The sequence below is a fragment of the Plectropomus leopardus genome, chromosome 23, assembly GCF_026936395.1.
Source record: "Plectropomus leopardus strain MGB_pleo_1.0 chromosome 23, ASM2693639v1, whole genome shotgun sequence".
Lineage (NCBI taxonomy): Eukaryota > Metazoa > Chordata > Actinopteri > Perciformes > Serranidae > Plectropomus > Plectropomus leopardus.
The window spans coordinates 13,320,687-13,343,810 of record NC_142198.1 but is presented as its reverse complement, the minus strand read 5'-3'; the positions used below and the strand labels follow the sequence as shown (position 1 = coordinate 13,343,810).

At 38.0% G+C, this 23,124-nt stretch overlaps 2 protein-coding genes and 2 non-coding genes across 4 annotated transcripts; 1 reads left to right on the top strand and 3 right to left on the bottom strand.

The window, feature by feature from the left end:
• Positions 1-70: 70 nt before the first annotated feature.
• trnaa-cgc (transfer RNA alanine (anticodon CGC)) lies at positions 71-142 on the bottom strand. Its single transcript has one exon. It is a non-coding gene; the product is annotated as a tRNA-Ala (tRNA).
• Positions 143-1,763: 1,621 nt separating this feature from the next.
• LOC121961785 (uncharacterized) lies at positions 1,764-5,612 on the bottom strand. The gene is made up of 4 exons (XM_042511809.2): positions 5,410-5,612; positions 4,892-5,003; positions 4,544-4,687; positions 1,764-3,144 (listed from the first exon to the last, which is right to left on the bottom strand). Exon 4 carries the CDS (start codon positions 3,140-3,142, stop codon positions 2,534-2,536), a length of 609 nt encoding a protein of 202 aa, XP_042367743.2. The 5' UTR covers positions 3,143-3,144; positions 4,544-4,687; positions 4,892-5,003; positions 5,410-5,612; the 3' UTR covers positions 1,764-2,533.
• Positions 5,613-7,400: 1,788 nt separating this feature from the next.
• Positions 7,401-20,269, bottom strand: coro1b (coronin, actin binding protein, 1B). Its single transcript, XM_042512342.2, has 12 exons — positions 20,049-20,269; positions 19,795-19,938; positions 17,360-17,565; positions 16,986-17,108; positions 15,953-16,082; positions 12,828-13,009; positions 12,549-12,668; positions 11,666-11,770; positions 11,421-11,566; positions 10,908-10,965; positions 10,288-10,626; positions 7,401-9,710 (listed from the first exon to the last, which is right to left on the bottom strand). The coding sequence occupies exons 3-12, from the start codon at positions 17,561-17,563 to the stop codon at positions 9,588-9,590; spliced, it is 1,530 nt and encodes a 509-aa protein (XP_042368276.2). The 5' UTR covers positions 17,564-17,565; positions 19,795-19,938; positions 20,049-20,269; the 3' UTR covers positions 7,401-9,587.
• A 1,855-nt stretch (positions 20,270-22,124) lies between these two features.
• Positions 22,125-22,212, top strand: trnar-ucu (transfer RNA arginine (anticodon UCU)). Its single transcript is given in 2 exon segments — positions 22,125-22,161; positions 22,177-22,212. It is a non-coding gene; the product is annotated as a tRNA-Arg (tRNA).
• Positions 22,213-23,124: the final 912 nt, after the last annotated feature.

The window sequence follows — 23,124 nt, the reverse complement described above, 5'->3', positions numbered from 1 at the left end:
GCAGCTCTCACGCTGCTGCCTCTTTCTACGAAATACTCCATACCAACATGCCCAAATGTAAGTAAAAGAGTGGAGATGCCGGGGATTGAACCCGGGACCTCATACATGCGAAGCATGCGCTCTACCACTGAGCTACATCCCCATTGGTTCTTTTCGTGTAAAAAATATATCTTGTTTTCATCCTTACTGAAGTTGCTTCATTGATATATTTTTGCTGTGGTGTATCCAGTGTTGGGAGATTACTAGTATTTTTGCCAAGGTGGACCTCACTTTCAATAAAGATTTCATATGTTGTCAATATCTCAATATCAGCAGTGTGAAAGATCAGTTTACATTTTGCTAAACATTTCATAATAGTGTCTTAAAGGATCAATATGAAGATAGAAATACAGCTGCACTCTGCCAACTCACTGATGGTGTAACCTAAAATACCACAAATATTACAATATCCAATATAAACCACAATGTTATGAACAGGCACATTACTAAAACTAACAAACTGTTTTGTTTCTGTGTACAATGTCTCAAAATGAACAGTAATGGTAGGTATGGTATAAAACTATGGAGTTTGCCACAAGTTCGCTTTCTGCATGGTTGGTTGTGTTTAGAGCAGCATGGCGTGAGCTCTTTATGCCTGCTGTTGTAAAAAATCGCGAAAAATTGCTGCAACCACTTTAACCAAAACACAAATGTTACACAAATCCTTTCACTAGCTCCACCACACACCACACTGACATACAATGCCTAAACAATGCAGCTTAATTGTATGTAACAGTTAGCATGAGCTACGGGTAAATTAGCAGTTAGCGTTAGCTACTGGCTAATCAGCAATTAGTGTTAGCTACAAGCTGATTAGCTGATAGCGTTAGCTACTGGCTAATTAGCTGTTAGCATTAGCTTCCGGCTAATTAGCCGTTAGCGTTAGCTACTGGCTAATTAGCTGTTAGCGTTGGCTGGCAAGTGTCACAAGAAAAACACCTTTCATAGTTAATTACTTAAAAAAAAATACTTACAGCTCCCACAGCGGCTGTCTCTCTTTGGATAGTTGGCATGTATCTTTCAGAAACAGTTGCTGAGCAAATTCTGACGCATATTGTCCCAGGTTGGAGAAACAGTCGAGTGGAAAATGTTATCAAAAATAAAATTCAGCCACTCTGCTCTTTTGACCTTGGAGATGTAGAGACTTATGCTCATCTTTACAGTTAAAAACAGAGCATTTCGCATGCCTACTTCTTACTTTGGACATAGCACGGGACGCGGGCCTGTTAGGGCGGTGACCAAGTGACCAGGACATCACATCACCTTGTTTCAGCACAGGTAAGCCAGAGATTTACATGCACATGTTAGTTTATAGTAACTTTATTGTAGTTTGGCATGTTATCATAATTATATACTTTGACAGCAAAGACATATAGAGCCTAAGTTATACTACAAATAAGCCCACAATGTTTTTAACATACAGTATGAAATGTCACTTGATGTAAAATTTGGCTCCTACCTACAATAATATGACTGGAGCTGAAATTAAATATTTTTCAAATTCTGCCTTCTCAGTTAATCAATCAAAACTCCAAAAAAATATAAAGTTTGTCATGATTGCATCATTTTACATTTAAGAAGCTGGAACCATTTACATTTTGTATTATTTGCTTAAAAAATGACTGAAATTTTAGGATTGCTCAATATTCATCAATAAACTGAATAATAACTGAATTATAGTTTCAGCTCTAAATTTGCCATTAACACAATACAAACACAGGAAATTATACTTTTGTTTTGACTTTTTAATTTTTTTGATAAAAAAACATTTCAAGCAAAAAATAAAGTATTCCACAGCTGACAATATACAGCATGCACAAATTTAAAATAATACAAAGTTTGATTTAACTGACAGGTTTTACATTGTCCTCAGTGTTAGTTACAGCTCTGGTCTTAATTCCACCTTCTATTGAGGCACTTGGATAAAAAAAACAAAACAAAACAAAACATTGATGATGAAGCTGTTATACATATGCAGGAGTACAGTAAATGGCAATTTGAATGTTTGTGTAATTTTACATTTTATATAGTCTTCAGTGTGTTTTAGGGGAAATTTATATTTATATATCTATCAATTTTCATTAATTTTTAAATAAAAAAAAATTACACAAATTACATTTTAATTTCTAATTAGGGGACTTGGACTCATAATGACCACAAAACTGATGAAGACTATTTCCTGAGATTCCCTTTAATTAATTTATTTTCAAATGTATTATTAATGTATGTAATGTATTGTAAATGTATTATCATGTATTTAATTTATTTTTTTCCCTTTTGATTTACTTCACAAAGTGCAATTATCTTGTAATTGGTGTAAATATTTTTTAACTGTTGAGTTTGCCACCTTGTTTTTTATTTGTGTTGTTCTTGTTTTGTTGCTAATCTTGTACACACTTTGTTTCTGTAACAATTCAAATGATCCAATTGTGGAAAAAATAAAGGCTTATGTTATGTTATGTTGTCTTGTCTCACGTTATTCTTAATTTTGACCTTACAGTGCAGTCGTATCACCTTCCTTGCCCTCACCTCCCTCTTCCTCAGACCAGATGGCACTTCCAGAGAACTGCTTTAGATCTATCAACAGTCCGGGCCCTCCACTTGCTTCTCCTTTGTCTCCCACTTTCTCCTCTGTCTCTCCCTTCGCGTCTGCCTTATCTGTGAGCCTGGCTTGCTCCCCTGCCTCTGAACTCTCCACACTTGAGTTATCATCTGTGGTGTCACCTCCTTTTCCCTTTGCCTTGTCACACTGCTCCTCACTATCCTCCTCCTCCTGGTCATCTCCCTCGCTGTCACTCCCCTGGGAACCTCCCTCCTCCACCTGTCCCTCCTCATCTCGGATTTCCTGCATTTCCTCCTCATCCTCTTCAGTGTCGCTCTGAGGCCACAGCTGGACTCCGAGGCGTGACCCCAGAGCTAAAGCTGCTCCTCTCACCTGGTCCCTGAGCCCTCCCTCCTTATACACCATGCGTCGCACAGTGTATTCTCCATTGGCCTGCTTGTTCAACTTTTTGTACAAGAAGATCAGCAACAAAAGTAAACCTATCAGGCAGAAAAAAAGGATGAGTACAGTCTGATCGGATGATGAGCCGGCGTCAGTCATTCCTGAAGTGAAGAGAGAGAAAAGGGGTTAGCAAGGTTACACATGGGAATTTATGCTTTTGAATGACTTTGTATTCATTGTCCCTTTACGAAATAACAAACAAGAACAACATAGAAGAGGAGAAAAAAAGAAAAAGAAAATCAAGGCCTTCTGGTATGGGGTGTGTGTAATGGCGAAGGCAGGCTGTTGCATTTGGTTATTGTTGTTGTCGTTGTGTGTGTGTGTGTGTGTGTGTGTGTGTGTGTGTGCACGCGTGCATGTGTGTAAGTATAGGGGGCAGCCCAAAAGATAGGAAACGAACAAACAAATAAGAAAAAAAGTAAGGAGGGGCAGAGCCCCCTGGCAAAGGTGGTTAATGAGGTCCCATGTTGTAACCATATATTGACATTTAGGGTCATTTTCATCCACATTTTGTAACAGTTTCTTCTCTTTCTCTTGCCACCAAGCTTTGTTTTTGTTTGTGCTGTGTGAGGGGCTTCAATTTTTGTGCAGGCTTGCTGTTCTCCCATTTCCCGCTTTATGTTAAGCAAAGTTAGCTGGCTGTAACTTTAAATTTGCTATACAGACAAGGTCTTATGTGACATTCAGAGTATATTCATGAATCAAAGTCTGACTGTCTGCACACGGTTCTCAACAGAGGTGGCTGAGCCAGCAGCTAGCAACTAACAGTGCTGACTCCATAAACAGTGTTAACAGTATTAATAATGGTGACAGAACTAACATTTTGAACATGGGAAGAAAACTGGAACGTGGATGATTTGCTTCTGCAACGATGACATCTTTTTACACAGATATCCCGCTATAGGGTCGATACAAAGTCCCTTCTTTATGCTGTCTTTGTATTTTTACACAGAACCAAAAAACAGCGGCATCATCCCACTCCAGTGTGGGATTTTAGGTAGTATGCTGGCATTGCGGAAGCAAGAGAGGCGTGATGGGCATGACGTTTAACACAGCACTGTCGGCCTCTAGTGTGACATGTAACATATGTCTTGAAGAGGCAGTGTAAAAGAGGCACAATGACTCACATGCACTAATATGACTTTATATAACTGTTACAGCACAGAGAGAGGTGGCATGACTTTACTCTCTGATCAGGATTAATTTACTGCAATTAACAGGACAAAAAGTGTTTTGCAGCAATATTGCTTTGAATTTAGTAGCCTATCCCCTTGTTTCAGGCAGTTTTGAAGAAAAACAAACAAAAAAATCCTTGTATGCGGGGAAGACTAGATGATGCCAGCTAATTTCCTGTTTTCCTTGGAGTTATTGAAATTCCACCAGAGGTTTCACTCGCTGCTTGAACCATGTCACAGTCAAGAGCACCATGAATCCTCTCAGTGTTATCAAGCTATAAATCCCACAAAACTCTTACAGATTAGATTTAGAAATGTACTTTACCTCCTTAGAAAATTTCCTGGTAAGTAGAAAAATGCCGCTAGCTTGGTGTCACAGTTGCAGGCACAATTTTGCAATCCTTGTACTTTAAAGCAGTTATGAAGTTGCCATCAGAAGAAGATCCATGGGTAGATTTATATTCAGGATCTAGAAAGAAGAAAATTAGAAAACTCAGTGCACGGTGCCTCCAGCTAAACCTTTGGCTTGACATAAAAGATTATCTATTCACTTCAATTTTGATTTTTCCAAGGTATTATATTACAGTAGTGGCTGAATTTCACCATAAAATGCTATTTTCAGTACTGACATTTGGAACTGACACAGTTATAAAAAGTAAGTTTAGAGACGTACACTGGAGACGTAACAGGAAGTCTGTATTGCCTTGATCTTGCTTGACTGTAAAATGTTAGCGTCGTCTGTGGTGACAGGAAGCTAGCAGACCGCTCACAGTGCTGCTGGTTTCCTGTCAAAATGATAATTGAGCAGCATCAGTCAGCCTGCTATGGGGGGAAACCTTTGTTAATCATGATTAATCAGACTCCACCTGATCAAACATAAAGTGTCGCAACATAATGTCAAATAAAATGTGAAATAAGTGCACTTATCATGCAGTAAGAGCTGAAATGCATGAAGATAACTGACCTAGGAGGTAAATGAATGCCTCGAGTACTATAATTAGACAACTACTTAAAACAAAAGTCCATTCAGGGAAAGATTTCAGTATCTGAAATAATAAATATGTACATGAGGAGTTGTAATGAAATACAGAAAAGCACAAAACATGAGGCTTTTGATAAATTAAGAATAAACGAGTTAAGAGGCGATTTCAAATGTTAAAAAAGGAAGGAAATAAACTTTAAAACACTTACCCAAGTTGTGACCTGCAGATAATGTTTGTGGTGCCCCGACACAAAACCTGCTACTAGATTGTTTAATTTAGGGTGCTTTCGAATCGTGTGACAGCATGGGTGTGTGTGTGTGAGTGTTTGTGTGTGGAGACAGAGAGACAACGAGAGATAGAGAGAGAGAGGGAGTGATGCATGAAATGTGGTAAAGAAAGCTCGCTGCAGCCCTTTGAGGTAGGTGAAGGCTGAAAGGGGGAAGAACACAGATTCAAGACGAAATGAGGCAGGGTGTGGCGAAAAGAACACATGAGAAAAAGTGTAGTTATTTATGGAACGAGAAAGACATATACATTTGAATTTTCCCTGCCAATTGACTTATGTCAGTCTCAGTTTGCAGAGCAGGTACAGGTTACCGATATTAGGTGAATTTTAAGAACATTTATACACTTGATTGACTAGAGTCCGCCTGAAGAAAACTGATACAGTATACTTATTTCCTGTCACTAATTTTAGCCTTGTATAAGACCATGTCAGTGGGTTGTCAATAGCAAATCCACGAAGGGCAGCTGAGGCTTTCACACAGGGGTTTTTGAAAAGTCTCATCATCAAAACTCAACTTTTTAAGTAGGAGTTATCTGTGTTTGACAGTACACGATAAACGAAGGAGCTTGTGACATGTATTCTACACAAATGGTTGTTATATTGTCATATTTAATGCTCATTTAATTATCATAGGCTCTATGGAGTTATGGTGGACACTTATTAATCTGCTCCTGTGGATCTTGGATATGTGTAACTGCAAGTCACTCGGCATACAGATTAATGTCTGTTGTTATTGTATCTTACTGGGTCATATTGTTTGTGTTTTTACGAGTTTTCTATGTTTTTTTTTCTACACTTGATGCAACACAAATCACCCTCCAGGACAAATAATAAAACTGAATTGAGTTTGATTAACAGTGTTAAATCAGCCTAACCCGAGAATTAAACCACAATATGCAAAAAAAAAAAAAAAAAAAAGAATAAAGCTTATTATTATACACTACTGAGTTGAACCAAAGGTAAATGAAGAACACATCAAATTTAAATGTTGCACAGAGCTTCTTGAAACAAGTTGTCCACATCCTGTTTTTTTAGCCCCCACACGCTACGAAAACCACTGTACCAAATCCGTACAGTCATTTTACATTGTGTCACTCAGTTGAGGATGTAAGCGAGTTCCTGGTGTACTCCCATGGGGAAATTTAATTATACAGATAGACTGTGAACCTGCTATAGAACACACACACACATATGTATATATATATATATATATGTATGTATACATACAATATCAAGACCAGAAGATGCCAGAAATCACCTTTACTTACCTTGTTTGGAATTATAAAATGAGAAAAATAATTTTTAGTTTTTTTTCCTTCCTTGGGAATTGAGTTTTATTAGCACGATGTGATATAAAATAAAAAAAATAAATAAAAAAAATAAAAATGAACATAGCACTAATTGGTCAGGAAAGGTAAGAAACCTGAAAGGAGCTTATTGTGAAAACTTCCCCTCTAGAATTTGTAATATATGGAGGTATTTTCGTAGTATTGTAATGCATTGTATTGCATTGCATCATATCTTACCGTATTGAACCGCAGTTTCTAAAGAAGAATCAACAGTCATCTGTGGGACCTCCTTGTCATTTTTTCAGTCAATTTAATCGTCCACCTGTTGACCACAAGTCAGTTAATGAGACATCTTAAGAATTTTTTTAAGTATGAGAAATCCAAACAATAAATACCAAGGAAAGCTGATATAAAATGTGAGAAATCTTCAAGGTGTTGCGTCCTTTATGGAGACAATGTGTTTTGTGTGTGTGCATATGTCGAATTATTGTAGGCAGCAGTTGCTTGGCACAACACACTCACACATACGTTTGCTATCCAAACATAACTTGGCCAAGTCATTATCACAAATACAAATATAATATCATGATCACAACATTTCTCAGTAAATAAAAAGCCATTCCATTAATACAAAGGAGGAATGAATGTTTATTGAGTTTCACATGGAGTCTCATTTAAACCTGCTACTGGTTTTACAGTAAGTGTTAAGAAGTCAGTGCATAAAAGGAATATAAATCAATAAAGTAATAAAGGGATAAGCTTGTGGAATGTACCATTATTACACGATCATTTACTCATGGAGAGGTAACAGAAAAATGCCTCTAAATGTAATGTAATGAAAAAACCCACAAAACTAAAATAAAAACAAGATCTTTCCACCTTTTAAAGGAATACATCGCCCACAAAATACTCACACTGTGTTATGTGAAATTCACGAAAAAAACTTTGTTTCACTTCCACAGTGAATTAAGAATCCAAAAACTGAGAAAATTCTTAATGACTTGCGTTACAAAGGGGCTGCATTTAACTACAGCATAACTGTATCAAAACCTATGTTTTTTCTTGTTAAATATAATCCATGTCTCATGTATCCAGCTGTATGCTCAGTACTTTCCGAACACATTTTTTGCTAAAATGATGTAAGGTGCCTTTCATGTGAATTACGTCTGTGAATTAGTTCACACACATGCATTTGCCAAAGCGTGCGTCTTGTGTGTGGAAGTGTTTTAAATGGTACGTTTCTATTGAAAATTAATGTTTGGGAAGTTCTGAGCATACGACTAGATAATTATCATTCACACTGTTAACCGGGTTTTAGCTTTGCATATAATGGATTACAACTCATTTGCACCTTACTCCTACCTAATTTTCATATTTTGCATCTACTGTTATGCTGTCTTCCTGTATGTTGCACTTTGTGTATCTGCACTCTTCCAATTTGTCTTTGCCTCTCATCTTATCTTATAAATGAGACTTGGTTGATACTGCAAGAGTAATTGGATTTAAAGGATTTTTTCTGTTTTGGGATTTTTTGTTCACCATGGTGGCATGCAAGAAAAGCAACACTTTTGAGTTATTGACACAGAAAAGGTCATTTTATGGGCGAAGCATTCCTTTAACACCAATATAAATGTAATAGCAAAACTGCAGAAAATGCAAACCTTTCTCACCTTTCTCGTCGCTGCAAACAATTTCCTAAACTGCTAATCTGAATAAATAAAATGTGCTTCAGTGAGACTGCACTGTAAATAGTGTCGGTTTATATATGCATGTACTCTGTACAGCACAACTTAGGCCCTGTATCCACCAGGCAACTCTGATTTTAGCTAACAGCTCTGAAAAGAAGCGACGACTAAACCAGAGAACCCGTTTTTTTCGGGGGCACAAAATACTGCAGCCTTTCCACACATGTCAAAATAAGGAAAGAGGCAAGCATTTCTGTGTGTTTATATCTTAATGTGGACAAATGTCTTGCCATGTAATATGACAGGAAACCTCACACGGCTGCAGCTCTCTCCTCATAACACGAGGTACAAAATCACAAGTGTCACCTTTTCATCGACTGCAAAGACTACACAGAATTACGATACATATAAATATTCAACTACGCTCCCATCAGCTATTACATAATTCTTACTGTCAAAGGTCATAATTTGTGAACCAGAAGTTTCTCCTACCGTTTACCTTATACATAATGAAATGTTAAAATAAAGCACAAGTCACACAATGAGTTAACAACTGGGGGTTTGATATGACATCACAGTTTAGCAGCTTTAACTACCTGATTAAATAGCCCTAATGGTTACTTTGTGAGTGCTTTGGAGAAAGAAAATTATATCGGAGGTACTTAATCGCTTTGTTATAGTGCGTCAACCTTCATTAGCTTAAATATAATGCTTTTTACCACTACTTTGTGCATTAACTTGAGGCAATGGTGCCAATGTAACGCCTTCAAAGCCCTTCGAAATTAGCGTCAGGATTTTGCAAAGCTCAAAGCTGAACTATATGCACCACCACTAAACAGCTGCTACAATACTCCTTCATATGAAAAACAAAATCTCACCATCAGAAATCACTCTATGCAGATGACACCCCATTCTCAGAAAACAATCACAGAAAAAAAAAAAAATTGTGGCCTCGTTTCCATCACAACAGTTGACCTGGTTGTAAGCAACTGTGACTCACAGTTGGCCGCTACACTACACTACATTCTTCCACTCACACAGCTTAAGGTACTGTTGATTCTAGTAAGGCTATGGTCTATGGATTTAGTAGGAATGCCCTCTGAATGTAGTGGTTCCTCTGCCTCGCTCATACATCCCCATCCTCAATCCGAGCCAGCTGCCTCTCGAGCAACTCGATTCTCTGGCTCTGAGCAAGGACGACCGCACGTAATGCCTTCATTTCTGCTAACAACTCGTTCAACAGATCCTCCTGACAGAAGGTGGGAGAGAGAAGAAACAAGTCAGAACTTTTAAACATTTGAACAGGGTTCCCTTACATTTTCATGAACAAAATTTCAAAACTTTTTCATGACTTTTCAAGGACCCCAATTGTTTTTTCTTTACCCCACTTGCCCAGCGTTTTTCAAATATACAATATTCAATTGTTAAAGATCCAACAGTAATTTATTAAAAAAAGAAAAAAAAATTAAGACATGACTTCCAAAACTGTGGTTTTCAAAAATAAATTTCAAGAAAAGAAAACCACATGGTTTTTCTGTTTTTTTTTTTTTTTTTGTTACATTTTCAATAAAAATTGCCAAAAAGATTTAATATATTAGACATATATTAACATATATTAGAGCTACATTACATTTTCAGCTATAGAAAGAAATGTGTCATATTGCATTAATTTGAATTGATTCACACAACAAATTTCACACAAAACATGACTTTTTCAGGCCTGGAAAATGTAATTGTGAATTTCCATGACTTTTCCAGGTTCTCCGTGATTGTGGGAACCTTGTTTAACAACAGTAAAGTCAACGTGTCTCATTCTGTTGACTCACCTCTCTCTTCGGCCGCTCAGCATTTCCATCTGTCTCCTTCGTGGCTGCCCGTGGCTGAGGCACCTCTTCCTCTGTCTCCCTGGTGGAACAGCTAGATGTAGATGTGGGAGCTGCTGTGTTGCCTGCTGAAGGCGAGGCGGCCCCAGTCCCAGAGTCTTGCGAGACGAGCTTGGGTTTGCTTCTGAGGGTGTCTCTGTGCTTGGATGGAGGAGCTGAGTAGCCACCACTCAGAGAGACCAAAAGGGGCGGTGCATCCTGTCCAGCGATCCACTCATCAGCCAGGAGAGCCGGCTCCAAGCCAGCTGTGTCAGGGTAAAGGTCTCCCTGAAACAGATCAGACTGGGGAGGCAAGATGGAGACGGAAAAGTGTTTTAATTATATAGTTATGGACAGACTTCCCGGGCATTGTATCTGTACAAAAACATACATTTTTGTCTAAACTGATATTTTAAATTTTAAACAAAGGGTGTATAATGAATTTTTCTACCATTTACTGACACTTTTCTTTAGGAGCCCCTGCTTTTTTTCTTAAGTTTCATATGACGAAGGCATTCCTCGAGCACACCACTATTCATACTTTCATTTTTTTTTCATTTTTTTAAAGGCTTTGCATGGCTTACCTTTCGTGGTACAGTCATAGAGATGGGCTCCACTTTCCTTTCATGCAGTTTGTAGAATCTACAGAAGACCAGGAAATGAGTAATCTTATTAAAGGATAAGGCAGGCGTATTTTACTTTCTTCTTAATTAAAAACAAAACACAAAAAGACCAATGCTGACATCTCCTTAAATGCTTTAGTAGTTATCGATCCTAACTGTGGCACCCGACGCAAATCAACCCAATCGTGCCTTCAGAAAATATATACTCTCTCTCTCTCTCTCTCTCTATATATATATATATATTCCCAACACATACTTTAATTCTAAATAAAGGCTCAATAACTCTCTATAACAGCTGGGCGCTTTAGTTTTTGGCAAACATTACTCAAACTGGAGTAAATTCTCCAACACCTGTCAACTCACACCAATTTGTTTGACAATAATAATAATAATATAGACTATATCACCAGCCCTGTAAAAATATTTTGAAGTAATTCACAGAGTATGAAGGAAGACATGTTGAAGCGTCTTTACCTGGCGATTTCACACTTGTTGACATCGACACCTCTTTTACTAAGAAAGCCCGCTCCTCTCTGAGGCTCCTTGCTGCTGTATAAGCTGAGGAAGTGAACATACGGGGATTCGTCTGTCACTTCAAAATACCGGATGGTGCAGTCCCCCTGAAAGATAACCTCATTAATACGGCTGAACCGAAAATGAATGGGAATTTACACAAAATGTAACATTTGAGTAAATAGCATGCAATGCTGAGGTGATACCTTTCCACACAGGTAGACCATGTTCGTGTCAGGGTCATAAAAAGGTAAAAGAACCCCATTACTTGTATCCATCTCCTGCACTGCCATCGGCTCAGAGAGATCCTTCTGTAGAATGAAATTAAATTAAAAAAAACAAACATGAATTTAATGCCACTTGTAATTAATGTCATAGAATATGTTCATTCAACCCACCAAACAAATGCTGATGTTGGACGATTCTGCAAAAGCCCCAATTATGTTCAACGACAGTTTGACATTTCAAAATGTAACACCAGCATTACTGATGCCGACCTGTTGATTCTGATTTTGACCTTTTTTCGTTTTCAACAGCACACAAACATTTCTATAACTTTTCTGACGAAAATCCAACTGTATGCTGATAATAACATCTACTAATAACTTGACAACTCTGATCATCATCCATTCGTGACTTTATATACATATGTTACCGCATATGTACCTCCAAATGTCCCTTAGGTTTAGTATTAGTACATCTTCTCTGTATATAAATTTAACTCATAGTATCCCATAGTTAGTGTTTTTTTGTATGTTTTTTTGAATCTTTTCTTTTGTTTTTGATGAGTATCTTTCCCTTTTTAAAATATTTTCAAATGCACGAATGGAGACGCATTGTTAGAACAGCGACTGCACTATAATTTCTGTTAATAAAAACGAATATTTGCAACAAAAAACAGTAACTTTGGGAGATATCCACTTGATTTGACCTACTCAGACAACTGAACAACAACAACTTTTTTGCTGACTTAGCTGGGATAAATGTGCTATATGTCCATCCCTCCTACTAAATAACTCTTACACCACTTCCTGCACCTGGAGTGAACACTGGCGGTGAACGTACAGGAATGTACCTTGGAGGACTTACCGTATCCCATAATGCCAGCTGTCTCTCACTCATACGGCTGAAGCCTGTGGTCAGGATCTTCCCATCTGAGAGGAACACAGCTCTCATCGGCCTGGTGCCGTCGTGGACCTTCTCTTTCATCTTGGAGAACAACAACAGACTGATTAAGGACTAAATGTGGAAGCAACACAGCAAAGACGCACTATGGGATCATTTGAGTATCAGGGTGTCTACACGGATGTTGTTGTGTATAACTGCTTTTGTATGCATCTCTTCGGGGGGCAATACACCTAAAATCACCTTGAGGATGGTTCCCCTTCGTGGGTCAATGACACGCAGAGCCTTGTCCTTGCAGACAGTACAGACAGCGCTGCCGTCCTTGTTCCAGCTGACGCTGTAGATCACGTCTGGATGGGCGTCGCTCAGCTGGTACACAAGCTCCCCCGTGCCAACGTTCCACACACAAATCACGTTATCGCAGCCTATAGAGACGAAGACACATCAATCAATTCTTTAAGTGCTTAAGTGCTAAATGCATGAACATTAAAGAGACCGGTGCATTGTGATCTGAGAGATCCGAGAATTTATGAACTAGAAATGGGCCTCGTATAAGAAACAATATACAAATTTTCCCTTATTTTTGCTCAAATCAAGGATATGCCCTACACATGCATCAGGCCTTGCTTTCAATTAACTGAAACCTTTTTGCATGTGTGTCTTAACTTTTAATATTTCAGCACATTTCCTTGAAATCACATTTACTTTGTTAAAGTTTATTAAAAAGAAGCCTTGTATCAGTTTCACTCTGCATAAGTTCTTCTTTTTACAGCTGGGTAAGAGCGGATTTGGGTGGTTAGGAGTGTTTGGTGAATCTGGAGTTAACTTTGTTTTTTTCTCTTACCAGAAAATTAAAAGAAAATATAAGAGTGATTTAAAAGAATGTTGCTGCATGAGGCCCAGCATGTGTTATAACTATGAAGAGCTTTAAATACCAAGAGGAGGACTGAAATCGAAGCGCAACATGTACATGAGTACAGTTCTGAAAACAGGAAGCCACTGTGGGCTTCTGAAGATCAGAGTTATGTGGTGTGATCGATTTAAGAGGCAGCAGAGAGGAGACAGAAGGATAAACCCTTTATAGATGTGGAGTTGGACACAAGACATTTCAAGCCTGAGTTCAGAGATCTAGGAGACTGGCAAAATAGGATTACTTCACTGTGAGGATGAGTCAGTTCCCTAAAAGGCCTTGAAAATGTGTTTTCTCAATCAGCTTCTTACTGTGAGCAATGAGGCTCCATAAAAAGACAACATTTGCAGCCCAAGTTTGACTAGTTCAGGTTATTTCACGAGATTCCTGTATTTGTGTCACTGGTTTGAGTCTGACTGAGCTCAGGTGGAAAAAAAGAAAAAAATTGAGAATAGGAACATCTGAATAAAAATGTGATGAAAGTTATTTAAATTTCCCACAGAGTCCAGATTAAGAGGGACTAAGTTTGTGAGTGTTTAACTCTTGATAAACATCCCCCCGCCCCCAAAAAAAATAAATTGACAGCTACCGAGAAATACTTGAGGTTTAAAACCAAGTTTATAGGCACTTTAATATTTCTTTCTGATGTTTATTTTTGTTAAAGAGGTAAGTGATAATCTGGTCCCTTTGATTTCATCATGTTTTATCACCTTAAATTTCTGAGTCTTGTATTGGACACCAACTCCATTATTTGCCTAATTATTTTATGTAAACATCTTAATAGTTCAACAAGATATGGGGAATAAACAGAGTAACAGACAGCAGAACGTTGTGTTGTGTGAGGAAAACATCTTGTACATCATTGTCTGCTTGAGTGTTTGTTTTGAGATACACACTGGATTTATTTCAAAAGTGAAACAACATCCAGCAGCTTCGCAGCGAAGTGTAATTATTTTTCAGGTGTATCACGTTCTCCGTTAAACTTGCATTGCATCCTTTGAGTTTGGGGGAATCCAGTTCCTTGCTTGTATAATGCAGCGGCATTTGAACTGTCTGTCACTGAACACCAACACAGTGAGATCAGAGCTGCTCTTCAACTCTCACTATTTACAAGCGGAAGAGTCACTTTTCTCAGAGGACGTGACGTGTTTGGCACATGGATAACATAACGTAAGTATTCTTGGCAGACAGTTATTAACACTTTACAGTTGGGGGGGAGGGGGGGGTGTCAAAATAATGTAACAGTTAATGTAACAGTAGTTTACCAGGGCACTCAACAAGGCTGGATTTTCAAAATAAACTCTTCCAGATGGTAAATGGACCTGCGCTTGTACAGTACTTTTACAGTAAATTTTGACCCCTCTCAAAGTGCTCTTGCAATACGAGTCAATAAAAGCCCCTTGTTTAAACAGTAGTTTACCGGGGGGGCATTGGATGGGGTTACTTCTTTCAAAATAAAAGCACCCAAATGGTAACAGGAATTTGCCTGAGGGCACTGGACAAGGCTGGAGTTTCTAAATAAAAGCCACCAGATAGTGACAGCAGTTTACCAGGGGGGCACTGGATAAGGTTAGTTTTCAAATAAAAGCCTCAAGATGGTCACTATTTACTGGGGGGCACTAGAAAAAGTGAAATTTTAAAAATCAAATCCAAAAATACAATCAAATTTAAAGCTTTTTCAAATTTTTATCAGTTGCAGTGAATCAAAAAAAAGTCTTCAAACTTCTATCTAAGCCACTTTTAAATTCCACTACTCTCCTTATTTTTATCTAGAGATTTCATTTAAACTTTAAACCAGTCACAAAGTAATTATACTTTTCCTGTACATTTTTTTTATCAACTACTATTATTGCATACTTTCAGTGACAGAAGCCAAGACGTTGTGTTACGCTTTAGCCTTTTTTCTACATTTTATGCTTTTTTGAATGTATAAGGCATTTCTTATTTCAGCCTTTTATATAATTTGAACCTTCAACAGTGTTACAGTTTAGCTTCCAGCTTTTCCAGAAATGTATTTCAGCTCTTAGCTTCTTTAGGTAAAGCCGTCCAGTCTCCAACCTCAGTTTCCAGGTTTTAAGTGCAATGCATTTACACTTGAAGAGTTCTGTATTTACAGCGAAGCTCTGCACCTTATTCTGTTAGCAATCACACACATTTTCCGCAGGTAATGCATTTTCTGATCATCAGAATTTGTTCAAAAGAAAAATATGGATTTTTTTTATGTGGCAACATTGACTGATATATAAAACTCCTTTGACATGGAGCGCCAGCACACACCCTTCTGGTTTTTGTTTTTATGTAAATGTATGTAAAACAGCACGCTGCACGGTGGTATAGTTTAATTCCTGTCCCTATAGTGCTCAGGTAAAAGAGCAGTCATATTCTGACCAGTCATAGACAATCCAAGTCATTTTCTGCTATGAATAATGTGGCACTGGAATGTAATAAATGACATTACCTGCAGTCAAGAGGATATTGAAGGCGGTCGGGTGCCAAGCCAGGATTCCCACTCTTTTACTGTGTCCTTCAAGGGTCACAATGGCCTCAGTCATCGGGCTCGTCAGGCCTCCGTCTGGGATCTGCCACACCTTCAAACCACCAGACACAGCAGATGTGTGTTTGTGAATGTAACCTATTCAGGTGCATGAGGGCTACTGATGTTCTATGTGAGGTTTTTATAAAAAATAGCAGATTGTTTTTGGGGTCATGGGCAAGGAGAAAAGTGAAAGCGGTGCTGTCTAGGTGACGCTCAAAAACAGAAGGTCCTTGTTCTGTTTGCCTGTATTGCAGACTAGCTACTTTTCTGACAGCGGAAAAGACATACCAATGAGTGTATGGACAAGGATACAATTTACAGTGTTTTGGCTGATACTGAGCCACAAAATGCAAAAGAAGAAATACAGTCAAATCAAGGCTCCCTTGATTGAGCTCATTACATCTGGAGTCTTACCGGAATCAAATTATTGTTGTGAAAAAACTGTTTTGAAAAAGCACAGGATGCTAAAACATTATCGTCTCTTCGGCAATAATATGTATGAAGCTCGCAGAATCAGTAACTTCTTTAAAATCACTTCTCAAAATAAATTTTTATAGAATTTCTTTCATGTGTCTTTTTATTTCTTTTATTTATTTGCATTCATTTTACCTTTTTAATTCATGTTTTACTTATTTTATTTCCTTTTATTTCTGGTTTGGTTACCTTTATTGTTTTCTGTTGTTTTTGGTCTATTTCTTTGCATTTTATATTGACATTATGCATTTTGCATTATTTGTCCTCTGGTTTTAATTTGATCCTAACTCTGCCCTAGTTTCTTCTCGCTAGTGTTCAGTAGGCTTTCTGTTGTTGTATCGCTGCCCATGTATCCCATTTCTGCTTTGCTTTGTTTGTCAAAGCACTTTGTAAACTCCGCTTTTAAAGGTGCTACATAAATAAAGTTATTAATTATTATGTTACTCGCTTTACTGGACAAGCCTGGAAAGTGTTAACCTGCCTTCACTGTGCAGTCCTCGGAGGCACTTGCGATGATGTTGTCGTCATGCGGAGACCACTGGATGTCCAGCACCGGTGCTGCATGGCCGCACACTGTGGGACAGGACTGATCGATTCTGCCGCTCTGTGGGAGTAAAGGTGAAATCATGACACTGTGACTGGCGAGACACACTTTAACACATTACAGGAGTTTAACCTTTGTCCACTGTTTGTCTTGTAAAAGTGCTGCACATGCATTAACCAGACACGAAGCGAGGCGCCACGGACATGCTGGCATATTGCTTTTAGTAGCAGAGCAGAATATAGGAAACAGGCTTTTAAAAATATTGATCCATCATTCATTTGATGGCGAATATAATGCAGAAGGGGTCGAACCTTGCTGATCGGAACAACGAGGAAGGCCCCTCCTCCACCGGCTTCGATGATAACAGCGATGAATTTGGGGTTGACGGCACAGAGGGGCGTGTCCCACGTCACGCGTGACACTCGGACGTCGTCGATGCAGTGCTCTGCTTTCCACGCCTGGGCGAAAACGTGGCGGAACTTGCTCTGCCTGACCACACCTCGCCGGAAAGACATGTCTGCGGAGAAAAACAAAAAAACATGACAAGTAAACTATGTGGCACAATCAGCTGAAAACAGTAAAGAGAGAAAACGTGTGAGCAAAGTGGTACTGCTGTGTACTTTCTGTCCAAACAACGTTTAAATAATTCAAAAAAAGTTTAATACTCCACCGATTGTTTAAATCAGCACTCCAGCAAAAAACAAAAATGCTTGAGAAACTAACCACAAATGCCAAATTATGATTTTATTAATTTCCGTTCATAAAAACTGAAACGTGCAGCTAATTAAGATCATATTTAGGAACTTTTTTTTGAAGTTTTACAGCTAACAGAAGTACATTCTCAAAAAAGCAGCGCAGCACTATCTAGTCTAGCATCTAGTCTAGAAATTCGATTCATACGATATGCGCAAAAACATGTAGGACTTTTAACATTAGTCTGGTTGAAACATGGTCAGTAGAATTATGTTGAAAGAGCAGAAACAAAATAATGCATATGTAAAACGCAGGTGAAACAAAAAGCCCTACAAATTGTGGCTAATCCTGCTTATCTCCCTTTTTAAGAATTTGTAAAATTTCCCCCCGACAAGATGCTGCTGCAACCCAGAACATTCACAAAAAGTTTTTCATACCAAATGCAATAACTTTGCTAGATATGTCTGTTATTGTCTGCACTGTGCATGTTGTGTTAACTATTGTATGTATTGTGATTTTACCATAAAGTGTTTTAACCGACCAGTGAAGCTGAAGGCAAATCATTACAGATTATTATTGTTATTATTATTATTATTATACATTCAGTTATTTTACAGTTTATCTGGCAAATTCTCAACATCTTTAGGCTGTTAGCGAGAGACAAAAGAGGCTGTCAAAACAGCAGGCAAATTCTTTCATACTGGGAGTCTGTCCTGAAAAGTACAGTCAGGCTTCAGTGGACAAAAGGGCATGATCCGCCTGAAACCAAAACATGCTGTGGCAGTGAGGGGAAGGGGGTTGGGCAGTCAGAGCTGCTGAGGCAGGGGAGCCAGTAACTCTATATGCCATCTACCTCACGCTTCACACTTGTCAAAGCAAATAATACTTTAGCAGGTATGCAGACTCGCTTGTGAGGATAAACCTGATCTGACATGATTGTTGCAAATCAAAATATTACACAGACTACACATATCAAGACTCCATCCTGCGATCGATGTGGACAGGCACCAGCTTCCAGTGGTGGAATGTAAATAAGTACATTTACTCAAGTACTGTACTTAACAGTGAATTTACTTTACTTGAGTATTTTCATTTCGTGCTACTTTATGCTTTTACGTCCCTACATTTCTGAGATATTATTTTACTATTTGCTTTACTACATTCATCCAAAAGCTTTGTTTACTTTACATGTTGAGATTTTTGCATAAACAGCACAAGAAGACTTTATAAAATATGCTTTGTTATAGATTAAATTACAAAAGCATTTATACAGCTGCGACGGTTAGCTGATTTATCAAATTTTCAGAATAATTTTGAGTTTTGGGGGGGTGTCATTTTTAAACGTGTATAATTTTGAGTTGATTTTTCTCTTCATCTTTTTTTCCTACAATTTGAGTTTGAGTGTGTTTTTTCTTTTTTAAATAACTTTTGAGCATTGAGATGTTTATTTCTTTCTTTCCTTTTTGACGATTTGGGGTTTTTATTCCCTTTTTTGAATATTTTGGACTTTGGACTTCAACTACATTTTCTGCTTGTACTTAATTACTTTTACTTAAGTAACATATTAAACGCAGCAATTTTACTTGTAACATAGTATTTTCACAGGGTGGTATTGTTACTTTTACTAAAATAAAGGATCTGAATACTTCTTCCATTACTGCTTTACACCTAAGAATGTACATGCATATTTTTTCATATGGTGATTCTGTATGTGTATTTTGAAATACATAAATATATAAATAAACGGGGTATAGTAGAGCCCGAGACCGATACACCTCCATCGGTATTTAGATGTGTGTTAATAAATTTCGTTCTGCTAGACAACGGAGCTTTTAAATGCCCATTATATCGTTACAAAACATCTACACAGCATTTTTACATAATGTCTGTTCGGGTTTCTATTGTTGTCTGCACACAACGCGAGAAAATGTGGATTTCGCAAAGAGTAACTACAGGCGTGAGAAACAAAGGACGTGCAGTAATGCGTAGTTTATCCAAGAATGATACATTTAGAGGAAATGGCAAGGTTATTAGTTCAAGTACAATAGCATACCTGGCTTTCGACCTCTCCTAATTGAAAAAAAAGGATCACCAAAGACTCGGGCGTGACAGGAGGCCAATAAAATAATCCGCCTCCAGCAGCAGTAACTTAATCCTCTCCTGTGTCCAGGCAGCCGTTCACGTCGATTGCGCAGACCTATAACAAAACATTAAAAATAAACGCCCGATCGTACCATACCACATTTGCAGCTATTCTCATGTCGGTTTGAGAGTAATTACGCATGTCTGATGTAGTAAAAGCTGAACCTGATAGCGCATGTCCAGTGCTGATATGAAGCTACATTAAATGGTGCACAGCGACGCTGAATGGAGCCGAGCTGACGGTGGCGGAGCTGGCGATGGTGTGGGAAGAAATGCGGACGGTGCTCGCCCAGTCTCCCGTAACAAACGACTGGTTTGAAGGATGGATTCAGCAGATCCCAGACACTTCCGCTCATGTCAGGACGTATCAAAGACACGCAGGAGTCAAGAGGAAAATCACCCGTCTACATCCACATTCCCGTCTGCCACACCGGATGTGCTTGCACAAAACCTGCCTTCCACTGCAATGAAAAATGAGCTGGTTTTAATGTGCGACTAAATATTGTTATTTTTCAAAAACTTTGTATTAACAGTTTTGATACCTGTGCATTTATTGGCATGTACAAGAATTTACAAATGAAAATAACAAGAAAAGTAAGTACAACTAGTGCACTAGAATAGACTCTTAAAGGGCTATGGGTACAACTAGACAGACAAAAATAAAATAAAATAAAATTAATTGCAATAACGCTCAATTTTAATATATATATACACACACATACACACACAGCTCACTTAGGTACTTCACTACTACTGTGTAGTACTGCATACATTACTATATACATCACTAACCTATTATTATTATTATGTCAAATATTTACAAGTATTATACCACTGAACAAAGATTTTGTTCCTCCTGGGAAAAAAGAGGAGTAACTAAGAGGGAGTGGATGTGAGTGAAGGGGACCTGGACTTTTGCAGTTCTTTTAATCTGTTAATTATTCTTTTTATTATAATTTTCAATAAATATATGAAATATATTGACTGGCTAAAATCAACAAAATTGCCTTAGTACACTAAGTCGACCATTACTCTTATGATATTTGTATCTTTATGTTCATTTAATGACAGCAGACTGATTACTTTGTCAGCTATGCTAACGTTAACAGCATGCTAAGCTAAAATAAATGAAACAGCCTTAAGATAGTAGTAACTTTTAATGTAGCCTACTGTACCGGACAACTTTTGTAGCTTAACATTCATTTCATGCCTTAACACGCTAATGCCATCAGAAGGTTCACATATATTAACATTTAAATTATTTCACATTAATGTGCCTAAAATCGCGAGCGGAAAGTTGCTGTACACAGTTACAGTAATGGGAGAAATTACGTTAGCTAGCAAGTCAACATCACTGGACCAGGGATTGTTTATTCATTAAAAAATACACACACATATAAAAATAACGTCATATAAGTATAATACCTTTTTGTGCCGAAAAATGCTAAGACGATGAACTTACTGTCGAAATGTTGGTAAAAAGTGAAGCGGCCGGGTTTCTACGCCGCCGTTTGACGATGTCCATTACTAAAGGAGGGGGCGGGCCTTCAGTCAATTCTTGGCAGCGATACGAGCACCGATTGGTCAAAATTCGCGGTAAGCAGACGGCGAGGTGATTGGCCGTCACTACCAAGAATGAGCTCGATTTACGGGTCGCAGCTAACGACGGTTGTTTCTCTTATACTTTCGCCCTAACCAGAGGGTTGTGAGTTCGAATCCCACGGCCGACTTGAGCATCTCTGTGTAGAGTTTGCATCTGGTTTGCGTGTTCTCCCAGTATCAGCGTGGGTTTCATCCTTGTTCTCCGGCTTCCTCCCACAGTCCAAACACATGCAGGTTAGTTAAATCAGTTACTCTAAATTTCCCCATAGATGTGTATGTGAGTGCTAATGATCATCAGCTCTGGGATAGTCCAGCACCCTGTCCAGTGTCAGCTGGGGCCTTGCACCACTATATGTCCAAAGAAGTATTAATGAATTATTTAGTTTCCTATTGTTAATTATCTTAAATTGTGTTAGTTTTTGTTTACGTTTAACCAATGTGTTAAACTGTCAATGGTCCTTCGGCGCCACCCAGCGTTTAACATGTCACAGTGTAGGTTGTTCCCAAATAAAGTTTTAAAGTGGGTGAAACAATAGGTTGAGGTAATACATCAATCACAAACGGAGTCATTCCAATAGTTCCATTTTAAGAAATATGATTATGATTTAAATATGATGATGTACAACTAATGCAACAGGTGGCTCCGTGGCGCAATGGATAGCGCATTGGACTTCTAGGCATGAACGTAGTAATTCAAAGGTTGTGGGTTCGAGTCCCACCGGAGTCGCACTTTTGCGCTGCTGTTTTGTTCCTTCGTTGAGTCTGCATTTGTCTCCTGTATACAGTCGCGAAAAAGAGCAATTCTTAAATCGTCAAAAATCCACAGTTTACTGTTTAGTCTGATTAACTTTGAGTTTGTCATCTGCACGCAGTCAACTTCAACTCTTCCGAATACTATTTGGAGTTAATGTGTACTACACATTGTACGAAATGAAAATTTACATCATGTTACATTAGCTAACATAGATGTTAGTGTTAAAGTTAGCTAGTTAGCAGTAAATTATCAATTGTGTAAATGTGTAAGTTAAGAGGTTACATTCCCATTGGCTTCCGATTGTGTCCTTCAAAAATAAAACACATTTTCAGGATTAAAAAAAATACAAGCGCATCTTACAGTTGAACAGATGGTCTAAGCACAATAACTGAAGCTCTGTACATAAGTACAGATTTGACACACTTGTACGTAACTTGAGTGTTTTCATTCAACTTTTTTTCAATTATACATATGGAACAACTCAATCAATAGACGTAATCAATCAATCAGACGTAAGACGATTAGAATTTAGTAACAATGGTGGAACTGATATTACAACACGATCAAATGCAAAAATATCAATAGAAAATCAAGAGATATACTTAAAAAAATATAAAAACGCAACTAAACAAAAAGGACAACAAATAAGGACCACAAAGGAGCAAAATAAGAGACAGTAAAAGACCAAGGACCTATATATTTAGATGTACACAGCTTTCCAGCTTTACTATTCATTTTTCCACTCCAATCCCTATTGCTTCTACTTTCCCTCGTTTGTCAAAGCACTTTGTAAACTGTTTTAAAAGGTGCTATATAAATAAACGTAATATATATATCTATGTATTGACTGATGTGGCAAATACCTATACAATGTACTTTTACTTT